The sequence below is a fragment of the Geotrypetes seraphini genome, chromosome 3, assembly GCF_902459505.1.
Source record: "Geotrypetes seraphini chromosome 3, aGeoSer1.1, whole genome shotgun sequence".
Lineage (NCBI taxonomy): Eukaryota > Metazoa > Chordata > Amphibia > Gymnophiona > Dermophiidae > Geotrypetes > Geotrypetes seraphini.
Window position 1 is genome coordinate 218429500 of NC_047086.1, and position 22773 is coordinate 218452272.

The window sequence follows — 22773 nt, forward strand, 5'->3', positions numbered from 1 at the left end:
CTGTCTCTTCTCTTACCATCTACATGGATATCCTAGTCAGACATTATATCAAGATTCAGATGGGTCACCTCATCCCTCTGGGACCACAGCCTCAAGATGGTGAACAGACAGATTGGTCTGTGGAGTTCTTTCCTAGGTGGGTGTAAGATATGGCACCACTGAGCTACCCCTTTCATCTGAGGAAATTTCCGCAATGATTATAATCATCTTTTAGATGTGATCCACCATCTGCTTATCACTGACTTTCAAGAGGCCCTTCTGATCTACTTTACAAAGTCGGTTGAAACATAGCTCAATGTTGTTTGATGTACTCCTCCTGAAGGGGGGGAGGGGCATGGCCTGAGCCAATAAAGCTCCTACAAGAGACCAGTGTGCTGCTTATCTATGTTATGAACCTTTTTTTCATGTTTGTCATAGGGATTTTAAAATGTATATGATTGTGTAAGGGCCCAATGTGCTTGTTTGCCTAGGGCCTACCCATCAAGGGATTAATTCTGCCCTGGCAGGATCCTCCTCCCCCTATCCTGTTCCATTCAGGGGTCCTTCAGTCCTCACTGCTACTTTTCCATAGTGTCTGCCCATAGTGCAGCGGACAAACCTAAGTTTCCAAGTTTATTTATCATTTCATATTCTGTCTATCAATAATTATCTAGATGCTGTGCAATCATAAATGAATAAAAATATGTAATGTAATAATATGTAATAACACAGAGTTTATATACCGCTAATTTGCCACGGAGGCTTCGAAGCGGTTTACAAACAACCAAATTAGGTACTTTGAACTTCCAAATGGGCTCACAATAGTACTTAAGAAAAATACTGTATTTACTTATATGGCAGAGAGATATAGAAAGAAGGGAAAAAAATACATTAGGGAAAACTTCAAAACAAATATCATAAAATCCAGAAAAAAAACCCCAAAAAACAATCGTGGAATCAGTTTCTCCTCAGCTGCCTAAAATCCAAATCCAAATAATTAAGGTTTGATATAGTAGAGGGGCTATAGGACCTGTAAATCTGACTGGACAGGTTCAAATTTTTGCCCTTTAAAGAGGCCTTTTGTTTCTTATCTTTGCACAGTAAAAGAAACCCTTTTTGCTCTCCCTTTTCAGTGCTTGGAATTACAGCATGTTCTGTCTCCCAAGGGAGGTCAGGAGCTCACTGTTCTACAGACATTATTACGGTAGCTCAAGTCTTCAAACAATCGACTTGCCTATCTCTTTCCACATTGCTTCTTGCTTTGGGTTTATTCATAGTTCTCAGTTTTTAATGTCCCAGTATATTTTACTTCTGTTATTGATGCTTTTCTGTATAAAAGGTGTAAATCTCACTGAATCCATATGAAATCTGTTATACAGAGAGCTTTGGCAAAATACTGCTATAAAAAACCTAAACAAATGCAATAAACATGTAGTAGGACCATATTTTCTTTTTAAACAAGTAGTTCCACCCAGAACAAAAGAGCCTATATGCTAGGGTACTTGTGTGCATACTCTGCATGGATCTGAAAACTCCAGCCCTTGAAAGTGCTAATGTCCTTCCTGACATACTTTCAGTATTTGCCCCAGATTCTATAAACTTTGGGCGTGGATCTCAGACCTGTGCGCAAGCTAATTCGTTAATGAACTTTAGCAATCAGTTATTTATTTCATTAAAATATTTATTATCCGTCTAAAACCTAGGCTGCTTAGAATAAAACCTTTGATAATAACTTTAAAAACAAACTTACATTAAATCCAATAGAACATCATCTGCATCATGCACAAACAGCTCTCTAAGTTCCCACATCTTTTATGTTCACTAAAATGCCTGGACCAAAAAGTAGGTTTTTAACAATTTCCTAAACCTCAAAACGTTATCACATAGGTGCAAATACTCAGGCATAGCATGCCACATAACTGGACCAACCACTGAAAAGGAAGACTTTGCTGTATTAACATAATGTACCTCTTCACGTCTTCAAAACAAGAGGAACTGCACACACACGTACAATGATACAGGCAAAGTTTATTTATGTCAATAAATTGAATGCGGTTAAAAACAACACCTTAAAAGCAAACCAAGGGACCCAACATGGTCCGTGTTTCGGTAACATGCCTTCATCAGGGATCCCAGGTTGAAAGGGGATCAAATGAAACCGCAAGACAAACTAGCTGGCTGCTGGATTCTTCTCCCTGCTTGTTGGCCTGGGGCAATCATATGCTCTCTGCAAACCACCAGGAACGTATGATTGCCCCAGGCCAACAAGCAGGGAGAAGAATCCAGCAGCTGGCTAGTTTGTCTTGTGGTTTCATTTGATCCCCTTACAACCTGGGATCCCTGATGAAGTCTGTTGTCATTGCTCCTCAAGGTCTGCAAATTTGTTAAGTTACATCTTGTCTGAATGACTAGTGAATTAACTTCTGTTCAACCCCGCCACAAATATGTACATATGGATGTAGGATAGATTAAAGGGCAGGATTCATATCTTTAAATGCACGTTTACTGCTTGTATGACAAAGCTAGAGAAATCATGAAATACTTGCATTCAGCGAATTGAGGAAACTGCACCAAAGTTTTGGTAAAATTCAGAAGAGTGCATGATGAGAGCAGGATTTTCAACAATGTATTGAGCGAACATATAGGTTTAAATGTGGCGGTTGCATGGGTTTCTGATGAAAATTTGCTCTTCAGCTGTCCATAGGGGTCAAAGTAAAAAAGAAATGTGGGGTTGTCTCCCTTCTTTCCTCCCTCTCCATCACTCTTCTAGCACCCTTCCCATATGTTGATCTCTGCTCTTTCCTTTATTCTTCATCTCCTCCATTCATCTTTCTCTCTCCCCTTCTTTTCTTTCCATTTTTCTCTTTTGACTTCTTCTCAGACCTATACAGTCCTTTCTCCACCCCCTGTGTCCCTCCTCCATTCTCATTACATGTCCAGTTCCTCAGGTTCCTCTTCTCTTCCTCCTTTCAGGAATATCTACCTCCCACCTTTACTATTCCTGGTTCTTTTCCTATTTCTACCCCATCCTACCACCTGTTTTCTTTCCTGCCTCTTCCTCTATCAGGTTCCTTTCCTTGCTTTCTGTCCTCTTCAGATCCCTTCTTTCCTTTTTTTTCCCCCTCAGATTTATCTCCTCTCCCTCCACTTTCCAAGATCCCCCATCTCAAGTTGTCCTTCATCACCTTCTCTTTGTGCTTCATTGCCTAGGAAGCTACAGTGAGAGTGGCTATATAGGCCAACTTTTCAAAAACTTTAATATTTCCCCAGCAAAGAAATCAAAATACAGCAAAACCTTCTTAATGATTTTTGTGCTGTAATTGCTAGTTGTATTATCGGGAAGTTGTTTGCTAGAGCTAGTATTTTATTTTTCTAATTTAATTGTAGGTTCAGTAATCCTAGGGTCTGAGCAGGTTAATCCCGACTAGTGCTGTGAAAGTTTTCCACATATAAAACAGTACACCATTCTCTGTTCTCATCACACAAGTGCAAGGAGCCCCGGGTCTCTGCCACAGAGCTAGACAGAGTTCAGAACCAAAGAGGATTTGTTTTCTGAGATATTTGAGCAATTTATTGAACAAAGTTGTGTCCTCCTCTGGAAAGCTTATGAATGACCCAAAGCTTTCAGAAGTTTTTGGACTTGCGTGGCTGTGTGAGGGTCTCATATGCTGCCTGAATCTCAATGAAGAACTGCTCGGCTTCCTTTGCTCGATGTCGGTTGTGGTCCGGGTGCCAAACCTTCACCAGCTCTCGGTATCTTCTGCTAATTTCATCAAGCGTAGCCCCATGATGAAGACCTAAAACCTAAGCAGAAGAACAAGAAGCAGAAGTTACAAAATTATCTATAATAATAATAATAACTTTATTTTTCTATACCGCCATAGTCAGGCGACTTCTAGGCGGTTCACATTGTAAGAAGGGTGGACAGTCAGCGAATGATAAGGAGCCTAAAATAGAAAAGTTACATAAACAAGGTACATACTAATTTAAGTTCCATGGGTAAAGAATACATGAAAATTGGAGCTTCCTGGGAGATTGAATAGCGTTTACGGGGGGTTTGTTTTAGTTTAAGGGAGGTCTGTTTTAGTCAATGAATTTGTCGAATAGGGCGGTTTTTATTGCTTTTCGGAATGCATTGTAAGTCAGTTTGGGTTCATTTACGCAGTTTCGCAACCAGACTTGTTGTCTATTCGCTTGGAACATGAAGGTTCTATCCAGGAAGGATTTGTATCTGCAGCCTGAGATCTTTGGGTAGGCAAAGATGTTTTTGTTTCTGGTTGTTCGTGTGGGGTTGCGCAAAATGAAGTGAGTTTGCAGGTAGGAAGGTGCTAGTCCCCAGATTTGTTTAAAACAGATACAAGCAAATTTGAATAGTATTCGCGCTTCTATTGGTAACCAGTGTAGTTTTTTGTAGTAGGGGCTGATGTGGTCTTTTTTTCTCAGTCCGAAGATTAAGCGAACAGCGGTGTTTTGTACTAATCTCAATTTTTTTACTGTTTTTTTTTGGAATACCCAGGTAGATGATGTTACAGTAGTCAAGGAGGGATAGGATCTGGAGTTTTTACCAAAGCCTGTGCAGTTTGCTGAGATAACAGCTCCCATACATGGATACTGCAGAGTGAACATGGAATCTGAAGCTCTGGATGTCTTTGTTACACAGCTGGGGAGTTTTTTTGTTTTTATTTTATGTATGTTACTATTTGTAAAGCCACCTAGGAATAGGCGGTTGAGAAATCTGTTAAATAAATCAATCAAATGGTGACATCAGCTATAGAAAAAGCTTACTTCTGTGCTCTCTCTTGGACTGATATAAAAAACCATGCATTACAGCTTTATGCTAAAGCTCAACACAGGGTTTCCTAATACATGCTTTAAAAAATGTGCCAATGCAAAGAGGCTGTGCACAGAAAATGTGGGCTAAAGTGCCAGATGCATTAGTGGATGCATTAGTGTATAGCGCGTGCTAAACCAGCTAGCGCACCTTAGTAAAAGGACCCCTATATTTTGTGCACAGATTGAATTGGCCTCCAGAGATGCATGCACACGCTGGAATGCTATTACATAGTAACATAGTAGATGACGGCAGATAAAGACCAGAATGGTCCATCCAGACTGCCCAACCTGATTCAATTTAAATATTTTTAATTTTTTCTTCTTAGCTATTTCTGGACAAGAATCCAAAGCTCTACCCGGTATTGTGCTTGGGTTCTACTGCGGAAATCTCTGTTAAAACCTACTCCAGCCCATCTACACCCTCCCAGCCATTGAAGCCCTCCCCAGCCCATCCTCCCCCAAACGGTCATATACAGACTGTGCAAGTCTGCCCAGTACTGGCATTAGTTCAATATTTAATATTTTCTGATTCTAAATCCTCTGTGTTCATCCCACGCTTCTTTGAACTCAGTCACAGTTTTACTCTCCACCACTTCTCTCAGGAGTGCATTCCAGGCATCCACTACCCTCTCTGTAAAGTAGAATTTCCTAAAATTGCTCTTGAATCTAGCACCCTTCAACCTCAAATTATGTCCTCTGGTTTTACCATTTTCCTTTCTCTGGAAAAGATTTTGTTCTACGTTAATACCCTTCAAGTATTTGAACGTCTGAATCATATCTCCCCTGTCTCTCCTTTCCTCTATTCTGTGCATACCACTATTTATGCGCAGAATAGCTTTCTAGCACCTGCCCACGTTATGTTGCACAAAAATTTTTTTCATCATTTTGACTGATCTTTTTTGAACTTTTCACGGTTGTTACTTCTCAGCGAATCTCAAATTACAGTGTGCGGGGTCTCCTGAAGTAGACACCGAAACGGGGCCGCGTCGGGACCCTGATGAATTTTCTTTCACAACCGAGTTAAGTGCATGTAGAAATTTTAGTGTCAACCTGAATGCAAAAGATTTGTGAACTGAATATATACAGTATTTCAGTTAAGACATTCATACACAATTGAATAACCTTTTTCACACCATCGAGTTGGACTCGCTTTAAACATCAATCAAGCAATGATTGGAAGATAAACTCTTTCCCAAGAGGTGGTTACCCCTCCCTCTTCAGAGTTTCATTTCTCTGAGCTGAGTTTTTGTACAGCGGGTTCCACTCTTTGGTAGTGCTAATTACTGAGTCAGTCTGTTTTTGTTACATAAATGTAAGGTTGGCATCTAGGATTTTGCCTAGACTGCATACTTCGTCTTTGGGTACGAGAATGGTGTTATCCCAGGTGAGGGATGGTCAAGAGGCTAAACGAATCTACGAATCCATAACAGTTTGGTTTTGGATGGGCTTAGTTGGATTTGTTAGATGTCATCCATAATTTGATTTTGTCTAGGCAGGTTCTTAGCTTTTCGAGTTGGGAATTCCGTATTGATCCCAGTGGGATGTATATCTGGATATCGTCAGCAAATGAATGAATATGGATTCCATGCCTTGAAGCAATTTCAATGACTGGTTTGATGTAGAAGCTGAAGAGTCATGGGGATAATAGTGCTCCCGGGGGTATGCCATATTTTGTGATTTTGGTGTCAAGAGGTGGGAGTTGGTGAGGACGCTTTGTTGTCTGTTTGTCAGGAAGGACTTGAACCAGGATAGTGCTGTGTTATTGATCCCGATCTACCATAAGTCTTGATAGTAGGATGTTGTGATCTAGTGTGTTGAAGGTTGCGCTCAGGCCTAACAAGACGAGCAGCACATCCATGCCTCTATCCAAGTAGTTCCAACAGTCATCTACTGTTTCAGTGCCTGATTGTTTTTTTAGCTAGGATGTCTTGGTTCTGTGTGAATGTGGTTAGTTGGTTTAGGACTGTCTTTTCTGAGAGTTTTGACATGAATGGGAGGTTGGACATTGGTCTATAGCTGCTGGGGTCTGATGGATCCAAGGTTGGTTTTTTTTCAGTAGAGGTTTGATTATTGGTACCTCTCCTTTGCATAGTGAGGTGTAGATAAGGGGTAGGATTGACTTGATGAAGGGACCCTTAACCGATTTTAACAGGGTGAGAGGGCAAAGGTCATGGATGGGAATGGTAAGACATAATGTGTCCAGTGTTGCTTCTAATGTGTCCGGTGAGACTTCCTCGAATGGTCAAGGATTTTGGCTGGGATTTGTGTGTGGGGAGTTGAGGTTGGCATTTGTCTTCCTGGTGGTGTTGGTGATTTGTTGAGGTTTAAACAAATGTTGTTAATCTTTTCCTGGAAGAAGGCGGAAAAGGTTTCTGAGTCTATCAACTGTGGTTCGTTTTGGGTGGTCCCTTGGGCAGCTGAGAATAATTTCTTAGTTAGGGAGAAGATGCCCCTCAATCAATTTGGAAATTTAGCGATTAGTTGGGCATAGTATTTTTCTTTGGCTTCTGATATGGATTGCTTGTAAAGATCTGATAGTTGTTTCCAGGTATTTTTGTCAGTTGGTTGTTTGGATTTAAACCATGCTCTTTTTGCTTTCCGTACCTTCCCTTTCAGTTCCCTGAGTTTAGGGTTGAACCATTGAGAGGAGTAATTATTATTGTTTGTTCTCTGTTTCGTGGATGCTAGACTTTCATAGAGCTTGCAGACTCCTTTGTGCCAGTTCTCTGCTAGGTCCGACAGGGGTTGTTGAGTTGATCTGCCAGTTTGATGAGTCCAGTCTCTAAGGTGGGTAGATCCACCAAAGAGGGATCCAGGGTGGGTCTGGTAGTGGTTTGAGGTTGTTGCATATTTTCCCTTGGACTTTATCGCTGTTGAAGGTGATGAGATAATGGTCTGACCAAGGTACGGGGATTATAGTTTCTTTGTTGTGATAGTGAGAAAGTGAGTTGTTGATAACAAAGATAAGGCCCAGAGTGTTGCCTAAGGAGTGTGTGGGAAGGTGGATTGTCTGTTCGAAGCTAAGGTTGTATAACTGGCCGGTCACATTGGGGAATTCTGGAAAATTGAAGTCTCCTAAGATCCATATATGTTTGTGAGAGAGGACTAGTTTTTCTATTAATGCAAATAGGTTTTCTAAGCTCTTTGGTGGCAAGTGTGGAGCGCTGTAGATCAGGATGAATATACTCTTCTCATCTTAGCCGATGGAGAATGTCAGGCAGTCTAGGCTATTAAAGGTGGATTGGTCCAGGACTCGAGGGATTAGCTGAGATTTTATTATGGCTGCAACTCTGCCCTCCTTTTTGTCTATGCATGATGAGGCGAAGGTTTGGTAGTTGTCAAGACAGAGCTGACCCTCAGGAACTCTGTCATTGTCAGATAGTCACATTTCCTTGATGAGAAGTTTGTCATACTTGTGATCGGATAGGAGATCTTGTATGATGTATGTTATATGTCAACAGTCCTGCACTTAACTCTGTTGCAGCGCACTTACCACTCAGCTCTGTCTTTTTTCATGGACCAGAAAATAGTTGTGGATCCTGTATATTGGCAATAAAGCAAAGAAATAGGGCATGAGCTCCCCACTAACACTGACTGTAGAAGAACAGGTTAACCTTTTATTCCTCCGCAAAGCACTCAGCTTTCTGGTCTTCTGCACATAACTCTGCATCTGTGTTGAACAGCTAATGCCTTCATTACGATGGGATAGAAATGAGCTATGCGCTGATGTCAGAGTGAATTTGTGTGCAGAAATAACTCAGGCGCAAAACCCTTTTTTAAAACAGGGCGCCCATGGTAGCACACAAAATTGAGCGCAAAAGCCAAGCTCTGTGAACAGAGCCTAGCACACTTGTGTGCTCTCTCTTCTCCACCTCTTTTTGCACACCTCCCTCTCTATACTTTCCTGGAAAGGTGATGTCTACAGCCTCAAAAAGGGACAGACTGAGCTGGTCCCAGCTTTACCATATTATATGCAAGAAGATGTCATTTAGTTTAGAAGGAGTAAATATTCAGTCAATGATGGTAAGCGTTACTTTAGCTGCCACTGGCTGTATGCCCCAATATTCAATACCGGGCTATGTCCAGCTCCTGGCACTGAATTTCTGGGCCATCCTTTATCAAGTTTCACTAAAAATTTGTTATACCACCTTTTCAGACTTAAAGGTGGTGTATATAAAATAATAATAATTTTAAAAAAGGGGAAATATAATACAATTATTAGTACAAGACTTAGAGGGTCACTAAACATTAAAGACGGACTAGACATACAGACAAACTGGAACAAAAGGGAAGAGGTTGAGAAATACATTATTTATAGAAAAAGGTGACTAGGGAAAATACATGAGGTAGGGGAGCAAGACTGGAAGAGTTGGAATTAAAAAGATAGCGTCCTTAAAAGGATATTCAGCACTTAGGGCTAGATTCACTAAGCCCACCGATCAACTTCTGACCACTTAGCGACCCCTTTGCGACCCGATTCACTAACCTCTGTCCTGATCATCCTCTGATCTGCACATGCAAATGAGGGGGAACGGGGCAAATATAGGCAGGCAGCAATTCACTTAAAAAAAAAAAAAGAGGGATACCGATTGGGCTGACCGATCCAAAAATAAGCGACTGCTCAGGTCCTTTCCGACTGCCCTGCCTTCTTCCGCCCTGCTTTCTGCCCTGCTTCTCTGCTCTCAGCCCCATCTCCTGCTCTAGCCTCGAATCACTCCTGCTGCCCGGACTCTCCTGCCCTTCCCCGCAGTGCAAGCCCGTGGGCTTAAAGCGGGTTAAAACCATGGGCTTGCGAAGAAAAAAAAGGAGTTTCCTGCTCTGCCGGGAATGGAGGGCCAGCGCATGTGCAGACCATCTACAGATGGTTGTGAATGCGTTGGGATCGCTATAGAGCAGTGGTCTCAAACTCAAACCCTTTGCAAGGCCACATTTTGGATTTGTCTGTACTTGGAGGGCCTCAGAAAAAATAGTTAATATCTTATTAAAGAAATGACAATTTTGCATGAGGTAAAATTCCTTATAGTTTATAAATCTTTCCTTTTGGCCAAGTCTTAATAATAATAATAATCATAATAATATTGTAATTTATAGCTAAAGAGACATATGATCAAGAAACTGTTTTATTTTACTTTTGTGATTATGATAAACATACCGAGGGCCTCAAAATAGTACCTGGCGGGCCGCATGTGATCCCAGGGCCACGAGTTTGAGACCACTGCTATAGAGTGATCCGGGCACTCAGTTGGGGGCGTGATTCCGATTGCCCTCATTTGCATGAGGGTAATTCGTGAATCAGCCCCCCCCCCCAGACATGGATCAGATCGGATCCCTCACGAATCGGGTCCGATCCGTGCCCTTAGTGAATCTAGCCCTTAATTGCTTAAGCAAACCAGATAAAGATAAGACTGTGTTTTGTGTGGTCAGATTTGTCTAGTTAACTTAGGTAGTTTAGTTTAAGTGCTAAATATCAGCACTGAACCACATAAGTACCGACTCCCCCCTCCCCCAACTCACTAGATAGCCAGCTACAATTTTAGCAGTTGGTGCTGAGTATCAGCAGACAGCCCCACAAAGCAATTTAACCAACCAGGAGTATCTCATGCCCTGTTAAATCACTTTGAATATTGACCCCATATTTTCATTTTTACTGAAAGCACCTGACCAAATCTCCATGTACGGTGTGGGGTAACATGAGGGCATGTTCATTCTGCCTTGTTCCATATGAATCCAGCTGACAATCCAGATACAGCTTCAGTGAGGACTGTGGTGTATAGGATGATATTTTTGCCATCATATCCTCTACCAGCCCAAACATGGAAGACTAGTTCACCCTACAGAGGACACGCAAAGGGCAATTCTGTTAACTGGGTGCTGGTATTCAAATGCCACTGTCAGACAGCCACTGTACAGATACTAATTATTCAAATTCACCATATAACATATACCACACACCAGTGGTCTCCAACATGTGGCCCCTGAAGTCATCCACTGCAGCCCTCAAACAGTTGGATGAAATGTTCTTCAAATCCTGTACTCCCCCGAAATTCACGGGGATTCTGTTCCAGGAACCCCTGCGAATTGTCAAAAGGCAGGGGAAGCAGGAGAAGGCAGCAGGAGAGGGCAGCTGGAGCGCCGGCGGGTGAAGAAAATCACTTGCGGTCTGCTCCAACCGCCTCTTCCTGTAGTAAAGTCGGGCTACACTAATCAGGAACTGCTTTGACACACAGCTCCTGATTGGAGTAGCCCGACTTTACTACAGGAAGAGGCGGTCGGAGCAGACCGCGAATGAGAAAGTCCGCAATTCGAGAACTGCAAATTCGCAGGGGAACACTGTACTTTCAATCCTGCCAATAGTAGACAATCTCCTACACAGTGGCGTAGTAAGGGTGAGCGGCGCCCCTCCCCCCTTTCCCTTTCCCCTACCTTTTTAACATCTCCGGCGTGAGCAGCATGCTCACATCAGTGTCAGCTTACCCTTTGACATCACTTCCTAGGCGTGGGTCCCGGAAGTGACATCAGAGAGAGTGCTGATGCCGACGCGGGCAGCAACCTCGCACTGGGGAAGTAAAAAGAGGTACGAGGGAAGGCAAGGAGCGCGTGCGCAGCAAGGAGAGGAGCAGGGGAGGGCGGAGAGGAGGAAGGGTGCCATACCCTTAGGAAGACCGCGCCTTGGGCGGACTGCCCCCCTTACTGCGCCACTGCTCTTGTGTGTGTTATTCTGGTGTGTCATTTATGGAATTTGCTACTGATGACAAGTTGAAGTTAAAGTGAGTTTTAAAAATATATCTTTGACGTCCTTAGAATTAGCATTAGTATTAATTTCTAAGGTTTAGTACTCATTCTTAATAAGCAGGTCAAGGTGGTTTATAAAACCAGAATGCAGTGGCATAGCAAGGGGATACAGGGGAGGGAGTAGTCTGCGGAAGTTGCGGCACCCCATCTTCCCCCCCCCCCTGCTTCTCTCTTTTCCGCGTGTGCACGCCTCTTGACTTCCACTGTACCTTTTTTACTTCCTGGTGCAAGGTTGCTGCTTGCATCAAAGGCGAGCCGATACCGAAGTGGGCATATTACTCATGCCAGAGAAGTTAAAAAGGTATGGAGAAAGGGAAGGGGGTGTGCATGTCTCAGGGGGGCAGGGAAGACGGTGGGGAGGTGTGTCACCGCTCACTCTTACTATGCCACTGGTGGCCATGTCAAAGCTTGAAATCTTTTGGCGGCCCTCAGAGATCTCTCGTCGTCCCACTGCGGCCATGAGAAAGGTTGAAGACCACCACAATACACTGTGAAACAATATCTGCTTTTCCTGTCAAATAATGAGTCGAATTAACGGACCATCAGAGGCAAAAACATTCAAGCTAGCAGTATATTACCTCATGTCAAAGTTAAGTGCCTCTCTCTCTATTGCATTTGTAAGAAAGAAAGAAAAAATAGTTTGGAAAAACATTTGTGAAGTGCTATTAAAAAAAAAAGGGTTATGGACCGATGACGAATAAAAGTGAGCAATAGGTAGTAATTTGCTGCTGGCTTGAATGTTTTTGCCTCTGAAGGTCCCTTAATTCAAATTATTATTTGATAGGAAAAGGGAGATTGCTTCACAGTGTATGTGTGTGTTATATGGTAAATTTGAAGAATAGGTAAAATACACAGCTGGGATATTTATGATTAATGAGTGAATTTTTCTCTACGTGAAAATTGATGTTCTATTCAAGCTAGGTTCACTATAGAGACAGAAGCACTTTAGAAGGTAAGGCTGAACTTTTGTGTGTAAGTGACAGCAGGGAGACTAAGCAAAGGGGCATTCACATGGGTGAAGCATGGAAAGGACACGGTGGGGATGTCACATCTGCAGCTTCATACACCCTTGACACATTTAGGGGCCCGCAGTTATGCTACGTCTATGACTGATGGATCTAATGCTCCCTCTAAACTGAGTGGGAGTCCTCCAACCCCATTCCTGCCAGTGGGGAGTGATGCTTCAAAATTGTGTTTTCAATTGCTAGGGGACAGGCAGGTTCCCTGGAGTGAGGAAGAGTTTGCTTGTCCCTCACTATTGAAAATGTGATAGTGAAACAGCACCATCCACTGGCAGGAATGTAGGTGGGAACTTAGAGGTCAGCTTAGAGGGAACGGTGGATATAACCAATTTGCCACTGATGTTGGGTTACATTAGTATTTTATAAAAGCCTGCCATTATAGCAGTGTCTCTCAAACTGTGTGCCATGAGAGATTCCAGAATTTTACTTTATTTTTTTAAAATTCCCTTCATAGACTAGATGACCTGTACATCTTGTACGCAAGAGTCTGTCAATGTTGAGTGTTTGTATGTGTAAGAATACAACTGCCTAGGCCAGGGGTGTCCAATGTCGGTCCTCGAGGGCCGCAGTCCAGTAGGGTTTTCAGGATTTCCCCAATGAATATGCATAAGATCTATTTGCATGCACTGCTTTCAATGCATATTCATTGGAGAAATCCTGAAAACCCGACTGGACTGCGGCCCTCGAGGACCGACATTGGACACCCCTGGCCTAGGCAATCATCATTCTTTGACGTGATTGGTCCTTGAAAACTACACTTCTCCCTCCGTATTCACGGTTTCAGGAATTGCGGTTTCGATTATTCATGGTTTTTAGCTTGCTGGTTCCTCCCCCCAAATTACATCAGCTTGCTTAGAGAAATCGGTGATTCCCAGCACTTTCTTCACTGTGTTTTGCCTCTCTTTCAGGAACAGGCCAGGTCTCCCACAATGTTATTCACAGTTTCACCATATTCACGATGGTTTTTAATAGAAAACAGCGAATAACATATGAAAATATTATTTGTGATTTTTCTGTATTCGCGGGTCTGTTATTCTCCTATCACAGCAAATACGGAGAAGTGTAATGGCAAGTAATTTTATTTTTATTTTTTATGCTGTGATTATCCTAACTTGAGCAACAAAGCATTCAGGGCTTTGTTATCGTTTGGCTCTTCTTATCTTTGTGAACTTGAATTAAAAGAGAAGGACTGTAGATGGTGGATGATGAAATGTGTGTTTGCTTATCAACTATCGAACTGCGTTTTGAATTAATTTGCACTCAAAAACAAGCTCATCCATCGCATTGATTAACAATTCTATTCTATCTACTTTAGTTTCACCGCTGTTACAATTACTCATACGTAGCTTAAAGAACTTTAAATAAATAACTCTGAAATTTACACACACACACACCCTTTTACAAAACCATAGTACAGTGTTTAGCGCCTGCTGCGGCAGTAACAGCTCCAACGCTTATAGGAATTCTGTAAGTGTTGGAGCTCCGCTGTGGCTGGCACTACAAACTGCACTACAGTTTTGTAAAAAAAAAAAAAAAAAAAGGGGGGGAGGGTAATTTTTTGTTGGTTTTTACACTTTTATCATTTCAATTATAATGTGCTGTGAAAAACATTTTCTCTATTTAGTGTGCCAGAGCTAAAAAAAAAAGTTTGAGAGACACTGCATTGTAGAATAATCCAATCCTTGGTCTTGTATACCGAGTCATCCCAACTAAAGGCTCGATTCGGTTTACACAAGAATTAACTAATAGGACAAGAAAAACGAATTATTAGAGCTAAGAAGCCATCAGTTGTAATCCCTTATTTATCAGTTAGAAATTTCTGAAATAGATAAGTTTTTTAAAGATTTCCGAAAAGTTATCAGAGAGGGAAGGAGCCTAACTTCCGTAGGAAGATCGTTCCAAATTATTACAAAGGAAAAAAAAACCCCAAAGATTGACAAATCTTACCTAGCTCTTATCGTGGGCTATCGAGGTCCCTAAAAGGAGGTGCCCCTTCAAGTACAAAGAAAAGGAAAGATGAAGATGGGGTGGGAAGAGGATGCTAGAGCAACATTCCCAACCCTGTCCTGGAGGACCATCTAACAAGTCAGCTTTTAAGGATGTCTCCAATGAGTACAATGTATGTGCATTGACCCACTTTGGGATCCTTTTACTAAGGCACGCTAGTTGATTAAGCGCACGCAAAATGCTAACACGTCCATTATATTCTATGGATGCGTTAGCATTTAGTACAGGGGTAGGGAACTCCAGTCCTCAAGAGCCATATTCCAGTCAGGTTTTCAGGATTTCCCCAATGAATATGCATTGAAAGCAGTGCATGCAAATAGATCTCATGCATATTCATTGGGGAAATCCTGAAAACCCGACTGGAATATGGCTCTCGAGGACTGGAGTTCCCTACCCCTGATTAAACGCACGCTAAATGCTAACACGTCCATTATATTCTATGGACGCGTTAGCATTTAGTGCATGCTAATATTTAGAGCTCCTTTTATCAAGGCGCGCTACGGGGGTTAGCGCGTCGGACATTTCATCACGCGCCAACCCCCGCGGCAGCCTAAAATCCTAACGCCTCGTCAATGGAGGCGTTAGGTACTAGCGCGGCAGGCGGTTTAATGCGCGGTATTCCGCGCCTTTGTAAAAGAACCCCTTAGTGCGCGTTAAAATGGCTGGCACGCCTTAGCAAAAGAAGGGGTTTGTTTGCTGCGGTCTTCATGTGGCTTATAATGTATAGGAAACAGGTACGAGATTTTGTTAATTTAAATGTATTCTAGTGACATTTGGTTAAATTTAATTTATTCTAAATATATTTAAAGAGAATTGAACTAGATCTGACTAATCAAAGTTAATCTGATGTTATAGAAAGGTTAAGTTTGTCCCTGAGAATCTCCTGTGTGGTTTCCTACTCCTGACGAGACGGGTGTTGAGAGAGAATCTGAGAGTGAGAGATGGTCCATGTTCTTGATTCTTGTGAAGACAGTTAATAAAACTGACTAACAGAAAAATATGCTTTTTTGTCATCAACACAACATCAGAGGATTACAAGCAGTTAAGACTATGGCCTAGATTCACTAAACTCACCTTTCCGATCCAATCCGTAGGTGATCCATGGCCAAGTCTTGCCAGGTGACCGATTTACTAAAGAGTCCCCATGCAAATGATCTGATCGGACACATGCCCACATGCAATCCCACGGATCGCTACAGAACGATCCAGATGCATGCGCAGACCATCCTCTCTGCCTAGAGATGCGATCCGCACATGCATTTGCTCTCCGCACAAACTTGAGGTCAAAACAGAAGGGGGGGTGGCTGCACTCGCTAGACCCACGAGAATCATTTTAAGGGAACAGAACACGCTTTGCAGCCAGACTGAAACAACTAAGCAGAACACGCTGTAGTGCAGCCCCGCTTTAAACCCGCGGGTTAAAAACAAGAGCTTGCAGAGAGGCAGGGAGGCAGAGAGCAGGGCAATTTTTGCACAAGGGAGATATTTTTTATTTTGATGGTTTCAGAGCTGCAGGGCTGGGATTTCAGGATGGCAGAGAGCAGGACAGTTGGCAAGGACGTGAGCGACTGGTCCTCAGCAGTCGCTTCTTTTTGGATTGGCCAGTCCAATCGGTATTCGTTTGTTGGTTTAGTGCAGGAGTAGGCAATTCCGGTCCTCGAGAGCCGTAGCCAGGTCAGGTTTTCAGGATATCCACAATAAATATGCATGAGATAGATTTGCATCTCAAGGAGGCAGTGCATGCAAATCCATCTCATACATATTCATTGTGGATATCCTGAAAACCTGACCTGGCTCCGGCTCCCAAGGACCGGAATTGCCTACCCATGGTTTAGTGAATCGCTGCCTTCCTACTTTGCATGTCATTTCCCCTCATTTTCATGTGCGGATCGGATCGGGTGTGGATCGGCCAGAAGGTTAGTGAATCGTTGGGGTTGGAGAAGGCTCGCCAAGCTTAGTGAATCTAGCCCTATATCTTTTGAACAGGAATTTAAGGCTGTGATAAACCACTTGCATTTGGGATACAGGGGTGTTCTCTGGACATTTGGGTGGATGTATTTATGACTAGTAGCAATGATTGTAGCATGTTAATTATTTTATAAACATAAGTATAATAAATTTTCACTAAAAAATTTTTTGTGAGTTTATTCTAAATTGTTATTGTTATTTAACAGACTCTTTTTTTATGAATATGTGTGAGATGGATTTGCAGGCAGTGCTTCCCTAACATGCAAATCTCTGACCAGCATATTCACCAGGTAATCCTAAAAATGTGAATGACTAGGTGTGCCTCTGGGAGAGCGTCGAGAAATGCTGTGCAAGAAAGGAGCAAAAGAGAAGAAACAAAGCCTCGAAATGCTGTAGGGGGAGTAGCAAGAAGAGGCACTAGAGACATCACAACCAGCATAGGAAGTCAAGTCTTATTAAAATAAAATGATGAATAATAACAAACGAAATCCCAACTAGGATCCAGTTTCGGCAACCACGTCACCTTCCTCAGGGGACAATGTTTATCTAAAAAAAATACATAACCAAGATATACATATAAATCAAATATACAAATAAAAAAGAACCTTAAAAAATAGCATGAAGGAACATATAAAATGGTGCGGTGTAAATGTGTTTTGATCAATATAAACTAACCATTTTAAGAGTTAAAAAGTAACAAATTGTAATTTATATGTTTTTCCAAAAATGTGTACGTTTCTTGACCAAAAACATTTAAACCACGTAGCATTACACACAAAGGCCCTGATTTTGTATAGGACGCCCAGGAGAGGTGTCCTATACAGAATCGGTCCTACACTAAACCACGATTCTGTAACCGGCGTCCATGGTACAGACGCCGGTTAGAGAATCGGTTTAAATTAGACACAGTCGCTACACTTATCGCTGCAAGGGATCTCTCCCTGCTGCAATAAGTATAGCGGCCGCAGCAGCCTGTCCCATCGCCGGCAGGAGGATGCCCATCCCCAACCCCCATCCCATCCCCAACTCCTCCTATTGGAAACCCGAATCCCCCCTCCCCCCAAACTGGAAATCGCCGGCAGGAGGACGCCCAACTCCTCCTGCCGGAACCCCCCGGAATCCCCCGGAACCCCCTCAACTCGTAATCGCCAGCAGGAGGATGCCCAACTCCTCCTGCCGGAAAGCCCGACGACCCCCACCCCCCCAACTAATCTCCCTCCCCAAACTAACCTTTAAATGTTGGTCGGCTGGACGGGTCTTGCTGTCATCCAGCCAACAGGCCCGCCCCGTGGAAATGAGACGGATCCGCCCCTTCCCGGCCCATCCCCGCTAAATCTAAGGCCTGATTGGCCCAGGCTCTAGAAGCCTGGACCAATCAGGCCTTAGGCATAGCAGGTCCGCCCATCCCCACTAATCCTAAGGCCTGATTGGGGGGGTGGGGGTCGTCGGGCTTTCCGGCAGGAGGAGTTGGGCATCCTCCTGCTGGCGATTACGAGTTGAGGGGGTTCCGGGGGATTCCGGGGGGTTCCGGCAGGAGGAGTTGGGCGTCCTCCTGCCGGCGATTTCCAGTTTGGGGGGGTCCGGGGTTCGGGGTTCCGACAGGAGGAGTTGGGTATCCTCCTGTCGGCGATTACCAGTTTGGGGGGTCCAGGGTTCTGACAGGAGTAGTTGGGCATCCTCCTGTCGGCGATTACCAGTTTGGGGGGAGGGGGGGTTCGGGTCCGGGGTTCCGGCAAGAGGAGTTGGGCATCCTCCTGCCGGTGATGGGATAGGTGGCCGTGGCCGCTATACTTATTGCAGCAGGGAGATCCCTTGCCGCGATCAGTATAGCGGCCACGTCTACTTACAATGTAGACCAGCATTTTGCTGGCCTACATTTTAAGAGTCTCTTCCTCTACTAGGGAGATGCGTAGGGCTGCCTAAGTTCGCCTAAGGCCTGCCTAAGGCTCTTAGGCGAGCTTAGGTGTCTTGCGGGCCTCCCTAGGCTCCCGGAGGCGCCTTCAATATAGGCGGCCTGCCTGGGGAGCATTTTTTTAAAAAACGTGCATCCCGATTGGCTGATTAGACAGCTGTAGGACGCCTACAGCTGCCTATAATCGGGACGCACTTTGTAGAATCAGGGCCAAATGGTTCATATAACAAACATCCAAAATATACATATAAATTTAACATAACTAGGTGCACAAAATCAACCTTGCTATCTCATGTAAATCACTGCAAAATCCTACTGCAATTCAATTTCTCAACATTTGGCAATGCCTTCACGATTAATCACACAGGTGATTAATTTAGGTATTCCATAAGATATATCATGAAGTTATGCAATAAATGAAACCTTTCTGTTTTCACATGCAGAAAGATTTCATTTATTGCTTAATCATGAAGACATTGCCATATGTTGAGAAATTCAATTGCAATAGGATTTTGCAGTGATTTACATGAGATAGCAAGGTTAATTTTGTGCACATAAAGCACAGTTACTTACCGTAACAGGTGTTATCCAGGGACAGCAGGCATATATTCTCACATGTGGGTGACGTCATCTACGGAGCCCCCGCGCGGACAGCTTTTCAAGCAAACTTGATTGAAGTTTCAAGTTTGCACACTGCACCACGCATGTGCTAGCCTTCCTGCCCACTAGAGGGCGCATCCCCACCTCGTGGTCCTCAGTTCCATATCAAGCAAAGAAGCCATCCCCGGGGAGGTGGGCGGGTTGTGAGAATATATGCCTGCTGTCCCTGGATAACACCTGTTACGGTAAGTAACTGTGCTTTATCCCAGGACAAGCAGGCATGATATTCTCACATGTGGGTGACCTCCAAGCCAACCCAAAAAAAAGGGCAGGTGGGAGGATGGCAATCTAGGAAAACAGGTTACGTAACACCGACTGGCCAAACCGGCCGTCGCTTCTGGACAAAGTGTCCAGACAGTAGTGGGAGGTGAAAGTATGAACCGAAGACCAAGTGGCAGCTTTACATATGTCCTCCACAGGAGTAGACCGGAGGAAAGCAACAGAAGCTGCCATAGCCCGGACCTTATGCCCCGTGACTCGACCATGGAGCGTGAGACCAGCCTGAGCGTAGCAAAAAGAAATGCAAGCAGCCAACTAGTTGGACAAGGTGCGCTTGGAAACAGGATGACCCAACCGATTAGGATCAAAGGACAAAAACAATTGAGGAACCTTCCGATGAGACTTGGTACGTTGGAGATAAAAGGCCAACCCTCTCTTACAGTCAAGCGTGTGAAGCGCCGCCTCACCAGGATGAGAGTGGGGCTTCGGGAAGAACACCGGAAGAACAATGGACTGATTGAGGTGGAAATCAGACACAACCTTAGGCAAAAATTTAGGATGGGTGCGAAGAACCACCTTGTCATGATGAAACACAGCAAAAAGGTGGATCCGCAACCAAAGCCTGCAGCTCACTAATCCGACGAGCGGATGTGAGCGCAATCAAAAAGACCACTTTCCAAGTGAGAAACTTAAGATGAGATTTGTCGAGAGGCTCAAAAGGAGGCCTCATCAGTTGAGCTAAGACCACATTAAGATCCCAAACTACAGGAGGAGGTTTCAGAGGAGGATGGACATTCACAAGACCCCTCATGAAACGAGTTACCAGAGGATGAAGCGAGAGAGATCGACCCTCGAGATGCCGATGGAACGCCGCAATGGCACTGAGATGCACCCGAATGGAAGTCGTCTTCAGTCCAGACTTAGACAGATGCAACAAATATTCTAGCACCGAAGACACGGGAACTGAACTCGGGTCCAGATGGTTCGAGGAACACCAGGATGAAAATCTGGTCCATTTCTGGGAATAACAAAGCCGAGTCGAGACCTTGCGCGAGGCTTCCAAAATCTCCCTCACCGACTGAGAAACAGGAACCGAAGTCAAGGGGAAAGGAACCAAGCGGTCAGATGTAAAGACTGAAGATTGGGATGTAACAGCGAACCCCGACTCTGAGACAGTAGAGAGGGAAAGACAGGCAGAAGCAGAGGTTCCCTGACACTGAGTTGAAGAAGCAGGGAGAACCAGTGCTGTCTGGGCCAACGAGGCGCAATGAGAATCATAGTGGCTCTGGTCGACTTGAGATGTACCAGCGTTCTCAAGATCAGAGGAAAAGGAGGGAACGCATAAAGGAACCTCCCCCCCCCAATCGAGAAGGAAGGCATCGGCCTCGAGACGGTCCCGGGAGTACCTCCGAGAACAGTAGAGGGGTAGTTTGTGAGTCTCCGGGGAGGCAAACAGATCCACCTGAGGAGTCCCCCAGCGGTCGAAGACCTCGCGTAGAACCCGGGAGTTCAGCGACCACTCGTGCGGCTGGAGAAGACGACTGAGTTTGTCTGCCAGACAGTTCCTCTCTCCCTGAATGTAAACCGCACGCAGGAATATGTTCTGGGAGACTGCCCATTCCCAAAGGCGCAGGGCTTCCTGGCACAGAGGCCAAGAACCCGTCCCCCCTTGTTTGTTTACATAATACATTGCCACCTGGTTGTCCGTCCGTACGAGCACTACTTGATCGTGCAGTAGGTGGCAGAAAGCTCGAGCAGCCAGAAAAATGGCACGAAGCTCCAACACATTGATGTGACAAAGACGGTCCTCGGCCGACCATAGACCCTGCGTTCGCAGACCGTCGAGATGTGCCCCCCACGCGTACTCCGAGGAGTCCGTGGTCAGGACCTTGCGACTTGGAGGAACGAGAAACAGCAAACCCCCTGAAAGACTGGAAGAGTTGGTCCACCAACGGAGCGAGCGTCTCAAAGAAGGAGTCACTGTTATCGGACAAGAGACTGGGTCGCGATCCTGCCGCCATTGAGAGGCCAGAGTCCACTGAGGAAGCCTCGGATGCAAGCGAGCGAAGGGAGTGACGTGGACCGTCGATGCCATGTGGCCCAGAAGGATCATCATACGCTGAGCCAACACCACGGATTGCTTCAAAACTTGGCGACCTAACCGAAGCAAGGCCTCCCTCCGAGGAGGGGGGAGGAAAGAGCGGAGGCGAACCGTGTCCAGCACGGCTCCGATAAACTGGAGAGACTGAGCCGGGCACAACTGAGACTTGGGAAAGTTCACTTCGAACCCTAGTCATTGAAGTAAGATGATAGTCTGTTGGGTCGCTAAGATAACTCCCTCCCTGGTCGGGGCCTTGATCAGCCAATCGTCCAGGTAGGGAAAGACCTGTAGCCCCCGAGAGCGCAGGGCTGCCGCGACTACCACCATACACTTCGTGAATACCTGAGGGGACGATGCCAGACCAAAGGGAAGGACCCGATACTGAAGGTGCAACTCTCCCACTTGGAACTGTAAGAACTTGCGGAAAGCGGGATGCACCGGAACATGGGTATATGCTTCCTTCAAGTCCAGGGAGCACATCCAATCCCCTTCCTCCAACAGGGGGTACAAAACCGGAAGCGATAACATACGGAACTTCTCCCGGACCAGGAACTTGTTGAGCTTCCTGAGGTCCAAAATGGGGTGGAAATCCCCGGTCCTTTTCGGGACCAAAAAGTAACGGGAGTAAAACCCCCGACCCCGCTGGTCTGGAGGGACCAGCTCCACTGCCCGTAGGCTCAACAAGGCCCTGGCCTCGACCAGGAGAAGGGCCAACTGGCTCCGATTGGACGGGCAAGCGCTGGGCGGCCTGTCTGGAGGCTGTGCTAAGAAGTTGAGCGAATAGCCCTCGGAGACGGTCCGGAGCACCCATGCGTCGGATGTAATCTCGGTCCAAGCCCCGTAAAAGGACCTGAGTCGACCCCCGATGGGGAGGGGGTCCAGCGATACCGCGGAGGGGGCCCGCCCCCAACCGCAGATCCCGTCAAAAAGACGGCGCGGGCTTGGACGCTCCCTGCGCTGGGGGTTTTGACTGACCTCCCCTACCCTGTTGGGGTGGGCGTCGGGGCGGAGGTCTCGAGAAGGCCGGCGTAGATTTCTGCGGGTATCTTCTCGGGGGCTGCCTAAAAGGTTTTTGCGGCGGGGCCTTAGGTTTAGGGCGGACCAGGGAGGCAAGAGAGCGCTCCTGCTCCGACAGACGTTTGGTCACCGCCTCCAGGGAGTCGTCGAACAGCTCAGAACCCACGCAGGGCAAGTTCGCCAAACGCTCCTGCAGGTTGGGGTCCATCTCGAGGGTATGGAGCCACGCCAGCCGGCGCATAGCCACCGCACAGGCCGATACC

General features: G+C 45.2%; 1 protein-coding gene across 7 annotated transcripts in view; it reads right to left on the reverse strand.

The window, feature by feature from the left end:
- Positions 1-2244: 2244 nt before the first annotated feature.
- DNAJC22 (DnaJ heat shock protein family (Hsp40) member C22) overlaps positions 2245-22773 on the reverse strand; it is an 82483-nt gene continuing 61954 nt past the window's right edge. For 6 of the 7 annotated variants that reach the window (XM_033935944.1, XM_033935940.1, XM_033935943.1 and 3 more), the window contains one exon: positions 2245-3783. In XM_033935944.1, coding sequence (XP_033791835.1) covers positions 3604-3783 — 180 coding nt within the window. In that variant the 3' untranslated portion in view covers positions 2245-3603. Of the gene's footprint in view, positions 3784-7112; positions 8352-22773 lie in introns of those variants that run through there. The other variant, XM_033935946.1, reaches the window with a different exon arrangement.